At 39.9% G+C, this 21,046-nt stretch overlaps 1 protein-coding gene across 2 annotated transcripts in view; it reads right to left on the reverse strand.

Annotated features, from left to right (window-relative positions):
* The window catches only part of AADAT (aminoadipate aminotransferase), a 269,306-nt gene that overhangs the window by 129,660 nt on the left and 118,600 nt on the right, over positions 1 to 21,046 (reverse strand). For both annotated transcript variants that reach the window (XM_053703826.1, XM_053703828.1), the window contains exon 5: positions 2,297 to 2,371. In XM_053703826.1, coding sequence (XP_053559801.1) covers positions 2,297 to 2,371 — 75 coding nt within the window. The remainder of the gene's footprint in view (positions 1 to 2,296; positions 2,372 to 21,046) is intronic.

The raw sequence follows: 21,046 nt of genomic DNA on the forward strand, positions 1-21,046 counted from the left end.
AAGCGCCTTTTTTCTAGGGAAAACAGACCTAGTTTGGCTAGCCTCTCCTCATAGCTTAAATTCTCCATTCCCCTTATTAGCTTTGTGGCCCTTCTCTGAACTTTTTCTAGTTCTGCAATATCTTTTCGGGGATCTGTCTCCAGAACTGCACTCCATACGTAAGATGAGTGTGACGTGAGTCACCATGATTTGGCAGCCTGTTATGGAACACTCTTTGGGCAGGGGGTACATGGGCTTAAGGATACCAGAGACTGCATGGAAATGTGGAATTTTATAAGCTGGACACCCCATGTACTTTATAACTCTGTCTTATGTCCATGTCACCCTGTATCCATAGATATATGCCCATTGTGGGAGCATGAGTGACACAGTGCCATCTCATGGTTGAACTATCCCAAAAACATCATAACACAGCGCCCTCTATTGGTTGCAAGTTCACCACCAAAATTGGATACAGGAGGAATGACTCATTTGCATAGGCGAAAATACAAACAGATGATTGTTATTTTTACTGTTTAGAACTACCTGAATCTTCCATCCTGTTGGCAAAGTTATATTCCCTTATTATATTGTTTTAAATGTTTTCCTACGTTTATGTTTTATGGAGTGTGTGTCACCATAAACTTACTGGTGTGTTTGTAGAAGCTAGTCCTGGGTGAAATAAAGCATTGGCAGTAGTTCCTTCTGGAACAGTTGGTCCTGTCTTATTCTTTCAAGTATACCAGTATATGGCTGTACCTTTCCCTGCAAGAGAGACCTGCTACCGAGTCTGGGAGCCTGTAAGAAAAGAGCTGGCCTTGTGAGCCTGAATTGTATTTTTAAAGACAGTGCAGGGAAAGGAATCAATACCTACCTGAAGAAAGGAGTATGGCAGAGGGGACAGTAGCTGCCTGAAAGGAGCAGTCAGGAAGAGGGATCTGTTCCTGCCTAGAAGCAGCCAGGCAGAGGGATCTATTTCTGTCTAGAAGCAGCCAGGCAGAGGGATCTATTCCTGTCTAGAAGCAGACAGGCAGAGGGAACGATACCTGCAAGGAGAGAGCTGCAGGGAAGAGGAGACACTACCTGCCTGGGAGCCTATTGAGACCAGCCCAGCAGGGGGAGATACAGCCGCTGGTTTGACCCCAAGCTCAGCAAGTATTGCTCTGGATAAAGGGATGTCCAGGACAAGAGAAGTTTTCTGACGGAGGTACTCATTCGGGGTACCGGGCGGCCCGTCACAGTGAGTTTTACCAGGGATTTATATAGTGACAGAATTATGCTTTCCTCCCTTGAATCAATGCCTCTTTTAATACAAGCTAGTATCTTATTAGCCTTTGAAGCGTATTAAATTTCACATTCCAATGTCCTTCACATAGAAGAATATGTTCTATTTATTCATAAATACATATTTCTACATATATCTGATGGTATTTTGGTACAATATATATCTATACCTATATATATATATATATATATATATATATATACACACATGATTATGTACAGATATATATATATATAGCAATATCTATTTATAAATACATAGTATGTGCAGAACATTGGAATGTTAAATATTTACAGTAAATTCATAGTTAAAACCTTTATTAAAATGAATATTGCATAAATATGCTTTTACATGTTTTCATCTATTTGAATGCAAAGAGCTTCAATGCAATTATATATATATATATATATGTCTATATATGTGTATGTCTGTAAATACATATATACACATACATCTGTACACACATATATACATCTCTATGTTAAAGCCCTTTGCCTGAGATCTCATATCTTTGAGCCCTTCTAACTTTTTTTTTTTATATTTTTTATGAATAATATTTATTAGATGGTGTTATTATGAGTGTAACCGTACTTTTAAATGTATTTTTAATGTATTTGGTGCAACATTTTATTTGAGCATAAAAGTTAACCAAAGCCCTGAGGTCGCGCTAACCCAATGTACGTTAAATTCAATTGCACTCAAGTGATCACGTTTACTTTCAACTTGTAATATGCATGCTACTTCTGATGCTCTCAAACAGGAGCGATAAACCCGATATCCCTTGCACGCAACTGTTAGCGCGCCACTGGCGCAAAATGTTCCATTATTAAAATGTTATTTATTTTTCTTCCTTTTGCTCTTAAATACATCTGAAAATTGTACTTGTCCCACTTTCTCCCAGGGAGGCTTGGGTTAATACATTTAGCTAATTTATCTGTTAGCTTTTGTTTACCCCCCCACATTCTCTGTACTCATTTGCTTTTTTAAGGTGATCTTTCAGTTTTACATCAACAACATGACAAAAGTACTTACAGCAGCCAGGGTACCAGAGTATGTTGGAGCATCCAGTAACACATTGTCTCCAGGGCTTACGAGCATATCAAAAATCTTAAAACAAAACAAAAGGAAGATTTATTGACCAATGTGAACACAGACTGTACATAGAGACACTCAATAGAAATGGTGATAAAAAGGTTAGAGAAAAACCTGTTAACTCTAAGAAAAAGTATAAGAAAAATCATTGTATGGTGCATTTGCAAAACCAAACTAAATTTGGTAACATCCCATAAAATCCTCAACACTGTCACCTAGATTACAAGTTTTGTGTTCTGGTTTTAGCGCTGAAAAAATGGCCATTTCAGCGTAAAAACCGGAACACAGCCATTACGAGTCTTGTCGGTATAGCTGTACCGCAAGCATTTTAGCCTGTAACGCAAAGTCAATACCGCACTCAAAAAAATGACCTTTTTGCGTGGGATTTCCATAGCGCTGCCTTTACAAGTTGAGCGGTGAGGCTAAAATGCTTGCGGTACAGCCTATACCGACACAATCAGTTCCGCAATCTGAGACCAGTAGTTATGAGTTTTGCGCAACAAAACTGTTACCCAAAACTCATAACTAAAATGTTACAAAGTACACTAACACCCATAAACTACCTATTAACACCTATTCCGCTGCCCTCCCGCATCGCAAACACTATAAAGTTATTAACCCCTAATCTACCGCTCCCGACATCGCCTCCACTGATAAAATTTATTAACCCCTATTCCGCCCCTCCCCGTCATCGCCGCCACTATAATAAAGTTATTAACCCCTATTCCCCCGCACCCCAACATTGCCCACACTATAACAAAGCTATTAACCCCTATTCCACCGCTCCCCGACATCGCCGCCACTAAACAAAATTATTAACCTCTAAACCTCTGGCTTCCCACATCACCACCACTAAATAAACCTATTAACCCCTAAACCGACAGCCCCCCACATCGCAAAAAACTAAATTAAACTATTAACCCCTAAAACCTAACAAACCCCTAACTTTATATTAAAATTACAATATCCCTATAATAAATAAATAAAACTTACCTGTGAAATTAAAAAAAAACCTTAGTTTAAACTATATATTCAACTAACATTACTATTATACTAAAATTAAAATAACTACAAATTAAATAAACTAAATTACACATTAAAAAACCTAATACTAATAAAATAATTTAAATCTACAATTACAAAAAATAAAAAATACTAAATTACAAAAAATAAAAAACACTAAATTACGAAAAATAACACAAAATTATCCAAAATAAAAACAATTACACCTAATCTAATAGTCCTATCAAAATAAAAAAGCCCCCTAAAAATAAAAAACCCCTAGCCTACAATAAAGTACAAATAGCCCTTAAAAGAAATCAACTCGTTTCCCTGAAAAAAAATAAAAAGACCCCCCAAACAGTAAAACTCACCACCCAACCAACCCCACCAAAATAAAAAAAACTAACTTTAACAAAATCCTAAACTACTCATTGCCCTGAAAATGGAATTTGTAGGACATTGCCTTTAAAAGGGCATTCAGCTCTTTCTCATTGCCCTGAAAAGGGCATTTTAAGCTCTTTTAAGATAGCCCAAACCCTAATCTAAAAAAAAACACCCAAATAAAGTTTAAAAAAACACTAACCCCCGACAATCCACTTACAGTTTTTGAAGTCTGGACATCTAGGCGGCGAGAAGTCTTCATCCAGGCGGCGAGGTCTTCAGCCATCCAGGCGGTGTCTTCTATCTTCATCCCGGCGGCGCTGAGCGGGTCCATCCTTCAGGACATCCGGCGCGGAGCATCCTCTTCATGCGGTTGCCGCTATACACTGAATCTTCAATGCAAGGGAGCCGTTTCAAAATGGCGTCCCTTGCATTCCTATTGGCTGATTCGATTTTTGAAATTTAAATCAGCCAATAGGATGAGAGCTACTGAAATCCTATTGGCTGTTCAAATCAGCCAATAGGATGAGAGCTACTGAAATTCTATTGGCTATTTAAATTGCTATTTCAGTTTATTTAGTGGCGGTGATGTGGGAGGCCAGAGGTTTAGGGGTTAATAACTTTATTATAGCGTGGGTGATGTTGGAGTGCGGGGGAATAGGGGTTAATAACTTTATTATAGTGGCAGCGATGTCGGGGAGCAGCGGAATAGGGGTTAATAACTTTATTTAGGTGGCGATGTTGGGGGCGGCAGATAAGGAGTCTTTAGACTTTGGGTTTATGCTAGGGTGTTAGGTTTAAACGTAACTTTTTTCCACATAGACATCAATGGGGTTGCGTTACGGCGATCGCCGTTCCGTGCTTCAGGTGTTAGGTTTTTTTTCTTACACGCTCTCCCATTGATGTCTATGGGGAAAGCGTGCACAAGCAAGTCAAAGCAGCCCTTGGATTTTGTGCGGTATGGAGCTCATCGCCACAATATCGCACACACAAGGTGGCTTTTCAAAAACTTGTAATGGCAGCGTATGGAGGATGAAATAACGCAACTTTTGTTGCGTTCGTTTCGCACCCTCTATAGTGCAAAACTTGTAATCTAGGTGTGTGTTTCCACTGGAGTAGGGGATTCTACACAAATTAGGTTTACAATTTCATACCCTTCTAAAATCTATTTTAACTACACTTCCTGAAGCTAGTGCAGTGCTGGTCAAGACAACATTAAAGGGACATGAAATCCAAAAGTTTCTTTTGTAATTCACATACAGCATAGAATTGATAAAAATTTAAATAAACAAAAGTTCAAATTTATATTGATTAACACATTTACACTGTTCAAAAGCATACCTAGGTAGGTAGCATGAACATATCTGGAGCTTGACAAAGATTGGTGCTGCTGTTTTGCTGTAGACTCCGCTAACGTTTTTATGTTAAAAGATAGGGAAAAGTATGTTTTTCATCAATTCATCAAAAAATACTCCACCAATTTGATTACAAATGTCAGCATTTCAAGTCACTAAGGTTACCCACAATACTGTTGCAAACTATTTTGTACATGCAATCTACAGTTACAAGCATTTAAAACACTGAACAGTCCAGAAAACCTAAAGGAACATGTTACACATATGCTAAATCATTTGAGATTGATGCAGCATATCTGTAAAAAGCTCACTAGAAAATATGACAAATATTTTACCTCAACGTTTTCTCAGTACTCACATCCTATTGTAAAGGGACTTTAAATTCCATTCTAGATTTTTGTCCCGAAACTTACAAGGCTGTGCATTTGGTATGTGCATGCACAGTCACTTTATTTTCTCCTCAGTTTTAGAAAGTTTAAAAGAATTCCCGCAAAATCATGGTTAAAAAAAATACAAGATCACAGTAAAGGAAAGTGTAAACTCATCACTGATGATTGTGATTGGCTGTTTGTTTTTATCACCATGCAGATAAAAGCAAAGACATTAGCTGAAGGATGCCTGCTCATAGAACACAAACAAAAAAATACAACAGGTACAGTATACATCATAAATGTTTTATTTCACATATTTACATCAAGAACAAATCAATAACAATTTTTTTCTTTCATGATTCAAACAGAGAATACAATTGTAAACAACTTTCCAATTTACTTATATTATTTAATTTGCTTCCTTCTCTTGTTATACTTTGCTGAAAGGTTTAGCTAGGAAAGCTCAGGAGCAGCAGAGAACCAAGGCTCTAGCTGTTGATTGGTGGCTACATATATATATATATATATATATATATATATTGATTGCGATTGGTTCACCCATGTGTTCTGTTAGAAACCATAAGTGCATTACTGCTCCTTCAACAGATGATACCAAGAGAATGAAACAAATTAGATAATAGAAGTAAATTAGGAAGTTGTTTAAAATGGTATTTTCTATCTTAATCATGAAAGAAAAAATTTGGGTTTGATGTCCCTTTAAAGTCTTATTTGTTCTTGATGTAAAATATGTGAAATAAAACATTTATAATGTATACCTGTTTTATTTTTTTTGTTTGTGTTCTATGAGCAGGCATCCTTCAGCTAATGTCTTTGCTTTTGTCTGCATGGTGATAAAAACAAACAGCCAATCACAATCATCAGTGATGAGTTTACACTTTCCTTTACTGTGATCTTGTGTTTTTTTAACCATGATTTTGCGAGAATTCTTTTAAACTTTCTAAAACTGAGGAGAAAATAAAGTGACTTAAGTAAGTTGAGTAACATTTACTTTAACCCCTTAATGACCAACGACGTACAGGGTACGTCCTACAAAAAACGGTCGTTAACGACCAAGGACATACCCTGTACGTCATCAGTGTTTTCAAGCGGTGAAAGAGATCCTGATCGCTTCCAGACGCTTTCATGTTATTGCAGTGATGCCTCGATATTGAGGCATTCTGCAATAAAAAATGTAGCCTTCCGATGCAGAGAGCCACTCTGTGGCCCTCTCTGCATCGGCCATCGATGGCCGCGATCGTTGGTGGGTGGGAGCAATTGCAGGGAGGCGCCCATCAATGGGGATCTTCCGTCAGGAAGTGTCGCGCGCACGCCCGCGATCTGCTCATATGAGCATTTTTCGTATAAGATGTGGTGGGAGGATGTGGTGGGAGAGGGGGTAAAATAATTTTGAAAAAGGGATCTGTGTCTGGGACGGACAGCTGCCAGTACCCAAAATGCTGTTTTGGGGGGCTCAGGGAGGTTGGGTGGTAAGGGGGATCCTACACTGCAGTAAATCAATAATTTAAATAACAAAACAAAAAACAAACATTTTTATTTTTATACTGGCAGACTTTCTGCCAGTACTAAAGATGGCGATGACAATAGTGAGGTGGGGGAGGGAAGAGAGCTGTTTGGATGTGTCAGGTGGGAGGCTTATCTCTACACTAAACCTAAAATTAACCCTTCAAGCTCCCTACAAGCTACCTAATTAACCCTGTCACTGCTGGGCATAATACACGTGTGGTGCGCAGCGGCATTTATGGACGTTCTAATTACCAAAAAGCAATTCCAAAGCCATATGTCTGCTATTTCTGAACAAAGGGGATCCCAGAGAAGCATTTACAACCATTTGTGCCATAATTGCACAAGTTGTTTGTAAATAATTTCAGTGAGAAACCTGAAGTTTGTGAAAAAGTTAGTAAAAGTATGACAATTTGCTAGTAATGAATACTATACCTAAGAGGAGTTAAGCTATTTGAGAGATATTCGCTTTTATTCAATATAGGATATTGTAGCTGATTGCTAAGATCTGTATAAACTCCTATATAACAAACAAATGATTGGTGATATATGCTACACAACAATATAAGACTATGACCTAAATAGTAATTTATTATCCAGCAATATTAAGACTTTATGTTGTATGCAGGATTATTTCCTTGGCACTTTCTAAAATCCTTTTGAATGTTGGTTTTGGGATACGAATTAGCATATGTATAGCTGATACTTGGTTACCATTGTACATTTGACACTATCTATGTGAACTTTTTCTTTATACATTGTATTTAATTCTTTTTTAATTACGTTTAAGGGAGACGTCCCTCTTTTTATGAACATATTGAGATGTTAGAGCTAATTTTTAATAAATATGCATTTGATCCATACCTAACGAGTAGATCTGATATCTTCAGCTGTTTAAGCACCCTCACCCCCCTTTTGTTTGTGTAATACTTGTTTTTTAAACAACTTTGAAGGAGTTGTTTGCTGTGAGGAGTCTGATTTCTATTGATCTAGCACAATACTATACTTTTCATATACTCTTTTATATAGAAAATGAAACTATTTTCTGACAACTGTCAGTACAAGAGATTGTGAATTGAAGATAGAGAGTAGTTTACACTGTGGGAATTTCCATACTTGAGAGCAGAAGCAAAAGGCACAAATACAGTAAAAGATTTCATAGTTACCCAGAATCTGCATTATGAGAGGATTATCAGTGGATTCATTCAAAGGAGATTAAACACTAAACATTTCTTTTATGCATAAAAAAAGAGTAAGATTTAAACATGTACAAAATATTTGTGCATGGTTAAGGTAAAGCTATTTATTTAAAAACTAGCAGAAAAGTGCATATACACTGCAATATTTGCACATAGGATAGAAGCTGAATGGCATAAGGAAAAAAATCCCACAATTCTATTGGTGGACAGTGACACTCCCCACACACATAAACACAATGGCCTAGATTACAAGTGAAGCACAAAAATAATAACACTAACACTCATCAAGTTAAACCAATAGCGCTCCTATTCTTGAGCTTTTATTACAAATTAAGTGAAAGCCTCAGGTGCTCATAGGGCACGCTATAGAGATATCGGGCAAGCTAAACATTCTCTGGAAATACTGTTATACCATAGACGTGTAATAGCAGATTGCACACTAGTCTTAGCACAATATTGCTAGTGTACCTTGCACTATCAGTGACGATCTGTAATATAAGCCAAAGTGTTTTTCTTTTCTCAGCAGAACTATAAAAACAAACATGTAATGCATTTTAAACTATCTTATTTTAGAGACAGCAAAAAAATAAAATAATTTATGCTTACCTGATAAATGTATTTATTTCCGGATATGGTGAGTCCACAACGTCATAATTTACTGTTGGGAATATCACTCCTGGCCAGCAGGAGGAGGCAAAAAGCACCACAGCCAAACTGTTAAGTATCACTTCCCTTCCCACAAACCCCCAGTCATTCGACCAAAGGGTAATGGAGAAAAGGGAGTAACACAAAGGTGTAGAGGTGCTTGAGATTTAGTAAAAAACATACGCCTAGATTTAGAGTTCTGCGGCTAAAGGGGTGCGTTAGCTACGCTGGCTTTTTTCTGGCCGCACCTTTTAAATACCGCTGGTATTTAGAGTTAACAGAATGGCTGCGTTAGGCTCCAAAAAAGGAGCGTAGAGCATATTTAACGCAACTTCAACTCTCGATACCAGCGGTGCTTACGGACGCGGCCAGCTTCAAAAACGTGCTCGTGCACGATTCCCCCATAGAAAACAATGGGGCTGTTTGAGCTGAAAAAAAAACTAACACCTGCAAAAAAGCCGCGTTCAGATCCTAACGCAGCCCCATTGTTTGCTATGGGGAAACACTTCCTACGTCTGCACCTAACACTCTAACATGTACCCCGAGTCTAAACACCCCTAACCTTACACTTATTAACCCCTATTCTGCCGTCCCCGCTATCGCTGACCCCTGCATATTTTTTTAACCCCTAATCTGCCGCTCCGTAAACCGCCGCTACTTACATTATCCCTATGTACCCCTAATCTGCTGCCCCTAACACCGCCGACCCCTATATTATATTTATTAACCCCTAATCTGCCCCCCACAACGTCGCCTCCACCTGCCTACACTTATTAACCCCTAATCTGCCGAGCGGACCGCACCGCTATTATAATAAAGTTATTAACCCCTAATCCGCCTCACTCCCGCCTCAATAACCCTATAATAAATAGTATTAACCCCTAATCTGCCCTCCCTAACATCGCCGACACCAAACTTCAAACATTAACCCCTAATCTGCCGACTGGAGCTCACCGCTATTCTAATAAATGTATTAACCCCTAAAGCTAAGTCTAACCCTAACACTAACACCCCCCTAAATTAAATATAATTTAAATCTAACAAAATAAATTAACTATTATTAAATAAATTATTCCTATTTAAAGCTAAATACTTACCTGTAAAATAAATCCTAATATAGCTACAATATAAATTATAATTATATTATAGCTATTTTAGGATTTATATTTATTTTACAGGTAACTTTGTATTTATTTTAACCAGGTACAATAGCTATTAAATAGTTAAGAACTATTTAATAGCTAAAATAGTTAAAATAATTACAAAATTACCTGTAAAATAAATCCTAACCTAAGTTACAATTAAACCTAACACTACACTATCAATAAATTAATTAAATAAAATACCTACAATTATCTACAATTAAACCTAACACTACACTATCAATAAATTAATTAAATACAATACCTACAAATAAATACATTTAAATAAACTAAAGTACAAAAAATAAAAAAGAACTAAGTTACAAAAAGTAAAAAAATATTTACAAACATTAGAAAAATATTACAACAATTTTAAACTAATTACACCTACTCTAAGCCCCCTAATAAAATAACAAAGCCTCCCAAAATAAAAAAATGCCCTACCCTATTCTAAATTACAAAAGTTCAAAGCTCTTTTACCTTACCAGCACTGAACAGGGCCCTTTGCCAATAGAATGCAAGCTCAATCTGATTGGCTGATCGGATCAGCCAATCGGATTGAACTTGATTCTGATTTCTTACCTTAATTCCGATTGGCTGATAGAATCCTATCAGCCAATCGGAATTCGAGGGACGTCATCTTGGATGACGTCCCTTAAAGGAACCGTCATTCTTCAGTTGGACGTCGTCGGAAGAAGATTGATCCGCGCTGGAGGTCTTCACGATGGAGCCGTTCCTCATCGGATGAAGATAGAAGATGCCGCTTGGATCAAGATGGTTGCCGGTCTGGATCGCCTCTTCTTCCCGGATAGGATGAAGACTTTGGAGCCTCATCTGGACCTCTTCAGCCGCAGGATTATGGATCGCCAGCCCCCTCTTGGGTTGGATGAAGATTTTGGAGCCAGGACCGATCGGTGATACCCGGTGAGGTGAAGATAAGGTAGGAAGATCTTCAGGGGCTTAGTGTTAGGTTTATTTAAGGGGGGTTTGGATTAGATTAGGGGTATGTGGGTGGTGGGTTGTAATGTTGGGGGGGGGGTATTGTATGTGTTTTTTTACAGGCAAAAGAGCTGAATTTCTTGGGGCATGCCCCGCAAAGGGCCCTGTTCAGGGCTGGTAAGGTAAAAGAGCTTTGAACTTTTGTAATTTAGAATAGGGTAGGGCATTTTTTTTATTTTGGGGGGCTTTGTTATTTTATTAGGGGGCTTAGAGTAGGTGTAATTAGTTTAAAATTGTTGTAATATTTTTCTAATGTTTGTAAATATTTTTTTATTTTTTGTAACAGTTCTTTTTTATTTTTTGTACTTTAGTTAGTTTATTTAAATGTATTTATTTGTAGGTATTGTATTTAATTAATTTATTGATAGTGTAGTGTTAGGTTTAATTGTAGATAATTGCAGGTATTTTATTTAATTAATTTATTGATAGTGTAGTGTTAGGTTTAATTGTAACTTAGGTTAGGATTTATTTTACAGGTAACTTTGTAATTATTTTAACTATTTTAGCTATTAAATAGTTCTTAACTATTTAATAGCTATTGTACCTGGTTAAAATAAATACAAAGTTACCTGTAAAATAAATATAAATCCTAAAATAGCTATAATATAATTATAATTTATATTGTAGCTATATTAGGGTTTATTTTACAGGTAAGTATTTAGCTTTAAATAGGAATAATTTATTTAATAAGAGTTAATTTATTTCGTTAGATTTAAATTATATTGAATTTAGGGGGGTGTTAGGGTTAGACTTAGCTTTAGGGGTTAATCCATTTATTACAGTAGCGGCGAGATTCGGTCGGCAGATTAGGGGTTAATAATTGAAGTTAGGTGTCGGCGATGTTAGGGAGGGCAGATTAGGGGTTAATACTATTTATTATAGGGTTATTGAGGCGGGAGTGAGACGGATTAGGGGTTAATAACTTTATTATAGTAGCGGTGCGGTCCGTTCGGCAGATTAGGGGTTAATAAGTGTAGGCAGGTGGAGGCGACGTTGAGGGGGGCAGGTTAGGGGTTAATAAATATAATACAGGGGTTGGCGGTGTTAGGGGCAGCAGATTAGGGGTACATAAGTATAACGTAGGTGGCGGCGCTTTGCGGTCGGCAGATTAGGGGTTAATAGGTGTAGGTAGCTGGCGGCGACGTTGTGGGGGGCAGGTTAGGGGTTAATAAATATAATATAGGGGTCGGCGGTGTTAGGGGCAGCAGATTAGGGGTACATAAGTATAACGTAGGTGGCGGTCGGCAGATTAGGGGTTAAAAAAACAGAATTTATGTTTACCTGATAAATTTCTTTCTCCAACGGTGTGTCCGGTCCACGGCGTCATCCTTACTTGTGGGATATTCTCTTCCCCAACAGGAAATGGCAAAGAGCCCAGCAAAGCTGGTCACATGATCCCTCCTAGGCTCCGCCTACCCCAGTCATTCGACCGACGTTAAGGAGGAATATTTGCATAGGAGAAACCATATGGTACCGTGGTGACTGTAGTTAAAGAAAATAAAATATCAGACCTGATTAAAAAAACCAGGGCGGGCCGTGGACCGGACACACCGTTGGAGAAAGAAATTTATCAGGTAAACATAAATTCTGTTTTCTCCAACATAGGTGTGTCCGGTCCACGGCGTCATCCTTACTTGTGGGAACCAATACCAAAGCTTTAGGACACGGATGAAGGGAGGGAGCAAATCAGGTCACCTAAATGGAAGGCACCACGGCTTGCAAAACCTTTCTCCCAAAAATAGCCTCAGAAGAAGCAAAAGTATCAAACTTGTAAAATTTGGTAAAAGTGTGCAGTGAAGACCAAGTCGCTGCCCTACATATCTGATCAACAGAAGCCTCGTTCTTGAAGGCCCATGTGGAAGCCACAGCCCTAGTGGAATGAGCTGTGATTCTTTCGGGAGGCTGCCGTCCGGCAGTCTCGTAAGCCAATCTGATGATGCTTTTAATCCAAAAAGAGAGAGAGGTAGAAGTTGCTTTTTGACCTCTCCTTTTACCTGAATAAACAACAAACAAGGAAGATGTTTGTCTAAAATCCTTTGTAGCATCTAAATAGAATTTTAGAGCGCGAACAACATCCAAATTGTGCCACAAACGTTCCTTCTTTGAAACTGGTTTTGGACACAGAGAAGGTACGATAATCTCCTGGTTAATGTTTTTGTTAGAAACAACTTTTGGAAGAAAACCAGGTTTAGTACGTAAAACCACCTTATCTGCATGGAACACCAGATAAGGAGGAGAACACTGCAGAGCAGATAATTCTGAGACTCTTCTAGCAGAAGAAATCGCAACTAAAAACAAAACTTTCCAAGATAATAACTTAATATCAACGGAATGTAAGGGTTCAAACGGAACCCCCTGAAGAACTGAAAGAACTAAATTGAGACTCCAAGGAGGAGTCAAAGGTTTGTAAACAGGCTTGATTCTAACCAGAGCCTGAACAAAGGCTTGAACATCTGGCACAGCTGCCAGCTTTTTGTGAAGTAATACCGACAAGGCAGAAATCTGTCCCTTCAGGGAACTTGCCGATAATCCTTTTTCCAATCCTTCTTGAAGGAAGGATAGAATCCTAGGAATCTTAACCTTGTCCCAAGGGAATCCTTTAGATTCACACCAACAGATATATTTTTTCCAAATTTTGTGGTAAATCTTTCTAGTCACAGGCTTTCTGGCCTGAACAAGAGTATCGATCACAGAATCTGAGAATCCTCGCTTCGATAAAATCAAGCGTTCAATCTCCACGCAGTCAGCTGGAGTGAAACCAGATTCGGATGTTCGAACGGACCCTGAACAAGAAGGTCTCGTCTCAAAGGTAGCTTCCAAGGTGGAGCCGATGACATATTCACCAGATCTGCATACCAAGTCCTGCGTGGCCACGCAGGAGCTATCAAGATCACCGACGCCCTCTCCTGCTTGATCCTGGCTATCAGCCTGGGGATGAGAGGAAATGGCGGGAACACATAAGCTAGTTTGAAGGTCCAAGGTGCTACTAGTGCATCCACTAGAGCCGCCTTGGGATCCCTGGATCTGGCCCCGTAGCAAGGAACTTTGAAGTTCTGACGAGAGGCCATCAGATCCATGTCTGGAATGCCCCACAGGTGAGTGACTTGGGCAAAGATTTCCGGATGGAGTTCCCACTCCCCCGGATGCAATGTCTGACGACTCAGAAAATCCGCTTCCCAATTTTCCACTCCTGGGATGTGGATAGCAGACAGGTGGCAGGAGTGAGACTCCGCCCAAAGAATAATTTGGTTACTTCTTCCATCGCTAGGGAACTCCTTGTTCCCCCCTGATGGTTGATGTACGCAACAGTCGTCATGTTGTCTGATTGAAACCGAATGAACCTGGTCCTCGCAAGCTGGGGCCAGGCCTGGAGCGCATTGAATATCGCTCTCAGTTCCAGAATATTTATCGGTAGAAGAGATTCTTCCCGAGACCAAAGACCCTGAGCTTTCAGGGATCCCCAGACCGCGCCCCAGCCTATCAGACTGGCGTCGGTCGTGACAATGACCCACTCTGGTCTGTGGAACATCATCCCTTGAGACAGATTGTCCAGGGACGGCCACCAACGGAGTGAGTCTCTGGTCCTCTGATTTACTTGTATCTTCGGAGACAAGTCTGTATAGTCCCCATTCCACTGACTGAGCATGCACAGTTGTAATGGTCTTAGATGAATGCGCGCAAAAGGAACTATGTCCATCGCCGCCACCATCAACCCGATCACTTCCATGCACTGAGCTATGGAAGGAAGAGGAACGGAATGAAGTATCCGACAAGAGTCCAGAAGCTTTGTTTTTCTGGCCTCTGTTAGAAAGATCCTCATTTCTAAGGAGTCTATAATTGTTCCCAAGAAGGGAACCCTTGTTGACGGGGATAGAGAACTCTTTTCCACGTTCACTTTCCAGCCGTGAGATCTGAGAAAGGCCAGGACAATGTCCGTGTGAGCCTTTGCTTGAGGAAGGGACGACGCTTGAATCAGAATGTCGTCCAGGTAAGGTACTACTGCAATGCCCCTTGGTCTTAGCACCGCTAGAAGGGACCCTAGTACCTTTGTGAAAATCCTTGGAGCAGTGGCTAATCCGAAAGGAAGCGCCACGAACTGGTAATGTTTGTCCGGGAATGCAAACCTTAGGAACCGATGATGTTCCTTGTGGATAGGAATATGTAGATACGCATCCTTTAAATCCACCGTGGTCATGAATTGACCTTCCTGGATGGAAGGAAGGATAGTTCGAATGGTTTCCATCTTGAACGATGGGACCTTGAGAAATTTGTTTAAGATCTTGAGATCTAGGATTGGTCTGAACGTTCCCTCTTTTTTGGGAACTATGAACAGATTGGAGTAGAACCCCATCCCTTGTTCTCTTAATGGAACAGGATGAATCACTCCCATTTTTAACAGGTCTTCTACACAATGTAAGAACGCCTGTCTTTTTATGTGGTCTGAAGACAACTGCGACCTGTGGAACCTCCCCCTTGGGGGAAGTCCCTTGAATTCCAGAAGATAACCCTGGGAGACTATTTCTAGCGCCCAAGGATCCAGAACATCTCTTGCCCAAGCCTGAGCGAAGAGAGAGAGTCTGCCCCCCACCAGATCCGGTCCCGGATCGGGGGCCAATATTTCATGCTGTCTTGGTAGCAGTGGCAGGTTTCTTGGCCTGCTTTCCCTTGTTCCAGCCTTGCATTGGTCTCCAAGCTGGCTTGGCCTGAGAAGTATTACCCTCTTGCTTAGAGGACGTAGCACCTTGGGCTGGTCCGTTTTTACGAAAGGGACGAAAATTAGGTCTATTTTTTGCCTTGAAAGGCCGATCCTGAGGAAGGGCGTGGCCCTTACCCCCAGTGATATCAGAGATAATCTCTTTCAAGTCAGGACCAAACAACGTTTTCCCTTTGAAAGGAATGTTTAGTAGCTTGTTCTTGGAAGACGCATCAGCCGACCAAGATTTCAACCAAAGCGCTCTGCGCGCCACAATAGCAAACCCAGAGTTCTTAGCCGCTAACTTAGCCAATTGCAAAGAGGCGTCTAGAGTGAAAGAATTAGCCAATTTGAGAGCATTGATTCTGTCCATAATCTCCTCATAAGGAGGAGAGTCACTATCGAGCACCTTAAGCAGTTCATCAAACCAGAAATATGCGGCAGTAGTGACAGGGACAATGCATGAAATGGGTTGTAGAAGGTAACCCTGCTGAACAAACATCTTTTTAAGCAAACCTTCTAATTTTTTATCCATAGGATCTTTGAAAGCACAACTATCCTCTATGGGAATAGTGGTGCGTTTGTTTAAAGTAGAAACCGCTCCCTCGACCTTGGGGACTGACTGCCATAAGTCCTTTCTAGGGTCGACCATAGGAAACAATTTTTTAAATATGGGGGGAGGGACGAAAGGAATACCGGGCCTTTCCCATTCTTTATTAACAATGTCCGCCACCCGCTTGGGTATAGGAAAAGCTTCTGGGAGCCCCGGCACCTCTAAGAACTTGTCCATTTTACATAGTTTCTCTGGGATGACTAAATTTTCACAATCATCCAGAGTGGATAATACCTCCTTAAGCAAAATGCGGAGATGTTCCAATTTAAATTTAAATGTAATCACATCAGATTCAGCCTGCTGAGAAATGTTCCCTAAATCAGTAATTTCTCCCTCAGACAAAACCTCCCTGGCCCCCTCAGATTGGGTTAGGGGCCCTTCAGAGATATTAATATCAGCGTCGTCATGCTCTTCAGTAACTAAAACAGAGCAGCCACGCTTACGCTGACAAGGGTTCATTTTGGCTAAAATGTTTTTGACAGAATTATCCATTACAGCCGTTAATTGTTGCATAGTAAGGAGTATTGGCGCGCTAGATGTACTAGGGGCCTCCTGAGTGGGCAAGACTCGTGTAGACGAAGGAGGGAATGATGCAGTACCATGCTTACTCCCCTCACTTGAGGAATCATCTTGGGCATCATTGTCATTATCACATAAATCACATTTATTTAAATGAATAGGAATTCTGGCTTCCCCACATTCAGAACACAGTCTATCTGGTAGCTCAGACATGTTAAACAGGCATAAACTTGATCAGAAAGTACAAAAAACGTTTTAAAATAAAACCGTTACTGTCACTTTATATTTTAAACTGAACACACTTTATTACTGCAATTGCGAAAAAACATGAAGGAATTGTTCAAAATTCACCAAATTTTCACCACAGCGTCTTAAAGCTTTGAAAATATTGCACACCAATTTTGGAAGCTTTAACCCTTAAAATAACGGAACCGGAGCCGTTTTAAGCTTTAAACCCCTTTACAGTCCCTGGTATCTGCTTTGCTGAGACCCAACCAAACCCAAAGGGGAATACGATACCAAATGACGCCTTCAGAAGTCTTTTATAAGTATCAGAGCTCCTCTCACATGCGACTGCATGCCATGCCTCTCAAAAACAAGTGCGCAACACCGGCGCGAAAATGAGACTCTGCCTATGCTTTGGGAAAGCCCCTAAAGAATAAGGTGTCTAAAACAGTGCCTGCCGATATTATTATATCAAAATACCCAGATAAAATGATTCCTCAAGGCTAAATATGTGTTAATAATCAATCGATTTAGCCCAGAAAAAGTCTACAGTTTAAATAAGCCCTTGTGAAGCCCTTATTTACAATCGTAATAAACATGGCTTACCGGATCCCATAGGGAAAATGACAGCTTCCAGCATTACATCGTCTTGTTAGAATGTGTCATACCTCAAGCAGTAAGAGACTGCACTCTGTTCCCCCAACTGAAGTTAATTGCTCTCAACAGTCCTGTGTGGAACAGCCATGGATTTTAGTTACGGTTGCTAAAATCATTTTCCTCATACAAACAGAATTCTTCATCTCTTTTCTGTTTCTGAGTAAATAGTACGTACCAGCACTATTTGAAAATAACAAACTCTTGATTGAATAATGAAAAACTACAGTTAAACACTAAAAAACTCTAAGCCATCTCCGTGGAGATGTTGCCTGTACAACGGCAAAGAGAATGACTGGGGTAGGCGGAGCCTAGGAGGGATCATGTGACCAGCTTTGCTGGGCTCTTTGCCATTTCCTGTTGGGGAAGAGAATATCCCACAAGTAAGGATGACGCCGTGGACCGGACACACCTATGTTGGAGAAATTTTAATAGAGTGGCGGCGATGTGGGGGGTCCTCGGTTTAGGGGTACATAGGTAGTTTATGGGTGTTAGTGTACTTTAGAGCACAGTAGTTAAGAGCTTTATAAACCGGCGTTAGCCCAGAAAGCTCTTAACTACTGACTTTTTTCTGCGGCTGGAGTTTTGTCGTTAGATTTCTAACGCTCACTTCAGCCAAGACTCTAAATACCGGCGTTAGAAAGATCCCATTGAAAAGATAGGATACGCAATTGACGTAAGGGGATCTGCGGTATGGAAAAGTTGCGGCTGAAAAGTGAGCGTTAGACCCTTTAATGACTGACTCCAAATACCAGAGGGCGGTAAAAACCAGCGTTAGGAGCCTCTAACGCTGGTTTTGACGGCTACCGCCCAACTCTAAATCTAGGCCTAACTGTCTTAAAACAAAGGGAGGGGTCGTGGACTCACCATATCCAGAAATAAATAAATTTATCAGGTAAGCATAAATTTTGTTTTCTTTTCTAAGATATGGTTGGGAACCAATATCCAAGCTAGAGAACACAGGCGACTAGGGAGGGACAAGACAGGCAGACCTAAACGGAAGGCCCCATCGCTTGAAGAACCTTTCTCCCAAAAGAAGCCTCAGCCGAGGTCAAAGTATCAAATTTGTAAAATTTGTAAAAAGTATGTAAGGAGGACCAATTTTCAGCCTTGCAAATCTGTTCTACAGAAGCTTCATTTTTGAAAACCCAAGAAGAGGAGACAGCTCTTGTGGAATGAACGGCAATTCCCTCAGGAGACTGCTGAACAACAGTCTCATGAGCAAAAATAATTATACTTATCAGTAGGGTTGCACCGATACCGATACTAGTATCTGTGCCGATACCAAGTATTTGCATGAGTACTTGTACTCGTGCAAATGCACCGATACTTAAACCGATACCTCCAATTCCTACCCATATGCCATCTTGTGGCGTTTTTCAAACTACATGTTCCCATTTCATTTTAAGCTGGAGTGGAGACTTAAGTAAAAATTGTTCACTTCTGTTCTGCCAATACAAATTGCTGTTTGTATTTTTTGTACGTCAGAGCAGTGTTCCAAAAGCTGCTACTTTATAGCTGGGAGCCTACCTGGGAGAGATCACTGTACCTCATTTAGACAAACCCCTGAAGTACTGGGCAGTTAACAAACTGAGATTTAATGGCCCAAAAATATCTTTCTGACCCATGCAGTTGTGTGAAAAGTTAAAGACTGTTCAGCTTAGCGTCAAACGTCCTTACTGATAGCAGAAACAGACTTATAGCTGAACATGCAGAGATGCTTCTGTTCCTTAATAAGAAGTTGCTTTTTAAAAATTACTCTAATTGCTAGATTGCCTGTTATACTGCTAGTTCTCTTCTTGCACAATTGTGCTCAAAACATACTGTACTCTGAGGAGCATCCATAACCAGGGCTGGACTGGGAATAAAAAGCAGCCCTGGAAAAATATAAAGACCAGCCCAATTTTCTGTTGAGTCAGTAGAATGCAAATGCCCCATTTTTCTCAAAGAGGATTACTGGGATACTCCTTACCCAATATTATTTTCAAAATTAAATTATATTACTTTGTATCAAATACAAATGTCAGATTGATGAGTTATATAAGCACCCTACAACCCAATTGCGTCCAGTAATCACCCCTTTAAATTGTAGCTTTCCAGCCCCAGCTGCTGCAGCTGTTATTTATTGTTGTTATTATTAATATATGTTATTGTAATATTTTTATTCATAAACATGTTCTGTAAACTTTGCGACAACAAGCACAAAAAAACTGTTTTATTATTTAAAAATGTCTTTTGAGATACAGTTCAAAATTATAAATCATTAGTCTGTATTGTGCTTGGTAAACTGTCATGACATAAAAAAGTATCGGGCAATTGGTATTGGTACTTGTACTCTGTCTTAAAAAAATGGTATCGGTGCAACCCTACTTATCAGAGAGAAATAGAAGCAGTGGTAGCTTTCTGACCTTGACGTTTACCATAGAAACAATCAAACAGGGCAGAAGACTGGCGAAAATCCTTAGTCGCCTGTGGATAAGTTTTAAAGCACACACAACAGCCAAGTTGTATAACAAACTTCCCTTATGAGAAGGAGGATTAGGACATAACGAAGGAAAACAATTTCCTGATTAATATTGCTATCCGAAACCACTTGAGAAAACCTTAGTACGAAGAACCGCTTTATCAGCATGGAAGAGAAGATAAGGCGAATCACACTGCAAAGTTGAGAGTTCCTAGACTCTCAGAGCAGATGAGATAGCAATAAGAAACAAAACCTTCCAAGATAACAGTTTAATATCTATGGAATGCAATGGCTAAAACGAAGTCTGCTGCAAAACTTTAAGAACAAAGTTAAGGCTCCAAGGAGGAGCAACAGACTTAAACAGGCCTGACAAAAAAATTGCATATCTGGCGCGGCTGTCAGACGCTTGTGCAACAAAAAAGATAATGCAGAAATCTGACCCTTCAGAATACTGACTAACAAACCCTTCTCCAGACCTTCCTGCAGGAAAGACAAAATCCTAGAAATCCTGACCCTACTCCAAGAGTATCCTTTGGATTCACACCAAAAAAGATATTTATGCCATATTTATGTATATCTTCTAGTAACAGGCTTGCAAGCCTGAATCATGGTCTCAATGACCGACTCAGAACAAACACGCTTAGACAGAACTAAGCGTTCAATCTCCAAGCAATCAGCTTCAGAGAAACGAGATTTGGTTTAAGGAAAAAACCCTGAATTAGAAGGTCCTTCCTCAGAGGCAATCTCTAAGGCGGGAGATATGACATCTCAACTAGGTCTGCATACCAGATTCTGCAAGGCCACGCAGGGGCTATTAGAATTACCAAAAGTCTTTCTTGCTTGATATAAGCAATGACTCGTGAAAGGAGAGCAAATGGAGGAAATAGGTATGCTAGACTGAAATCCC

This window comes from Bombina bombina, chromosome 2 (assembly GCF_027579735.1).
Source record: "Bombina bombina isolate aBomBom1 chromosome 2, aBomBom1.pri, whole genome shotgun sequence".
Lineage (NCBI taxonomy): Eukaryota > Metazoa > Chordata > Amphibia > Anura > Bombinatoridae > Bombina > Bombina bombina.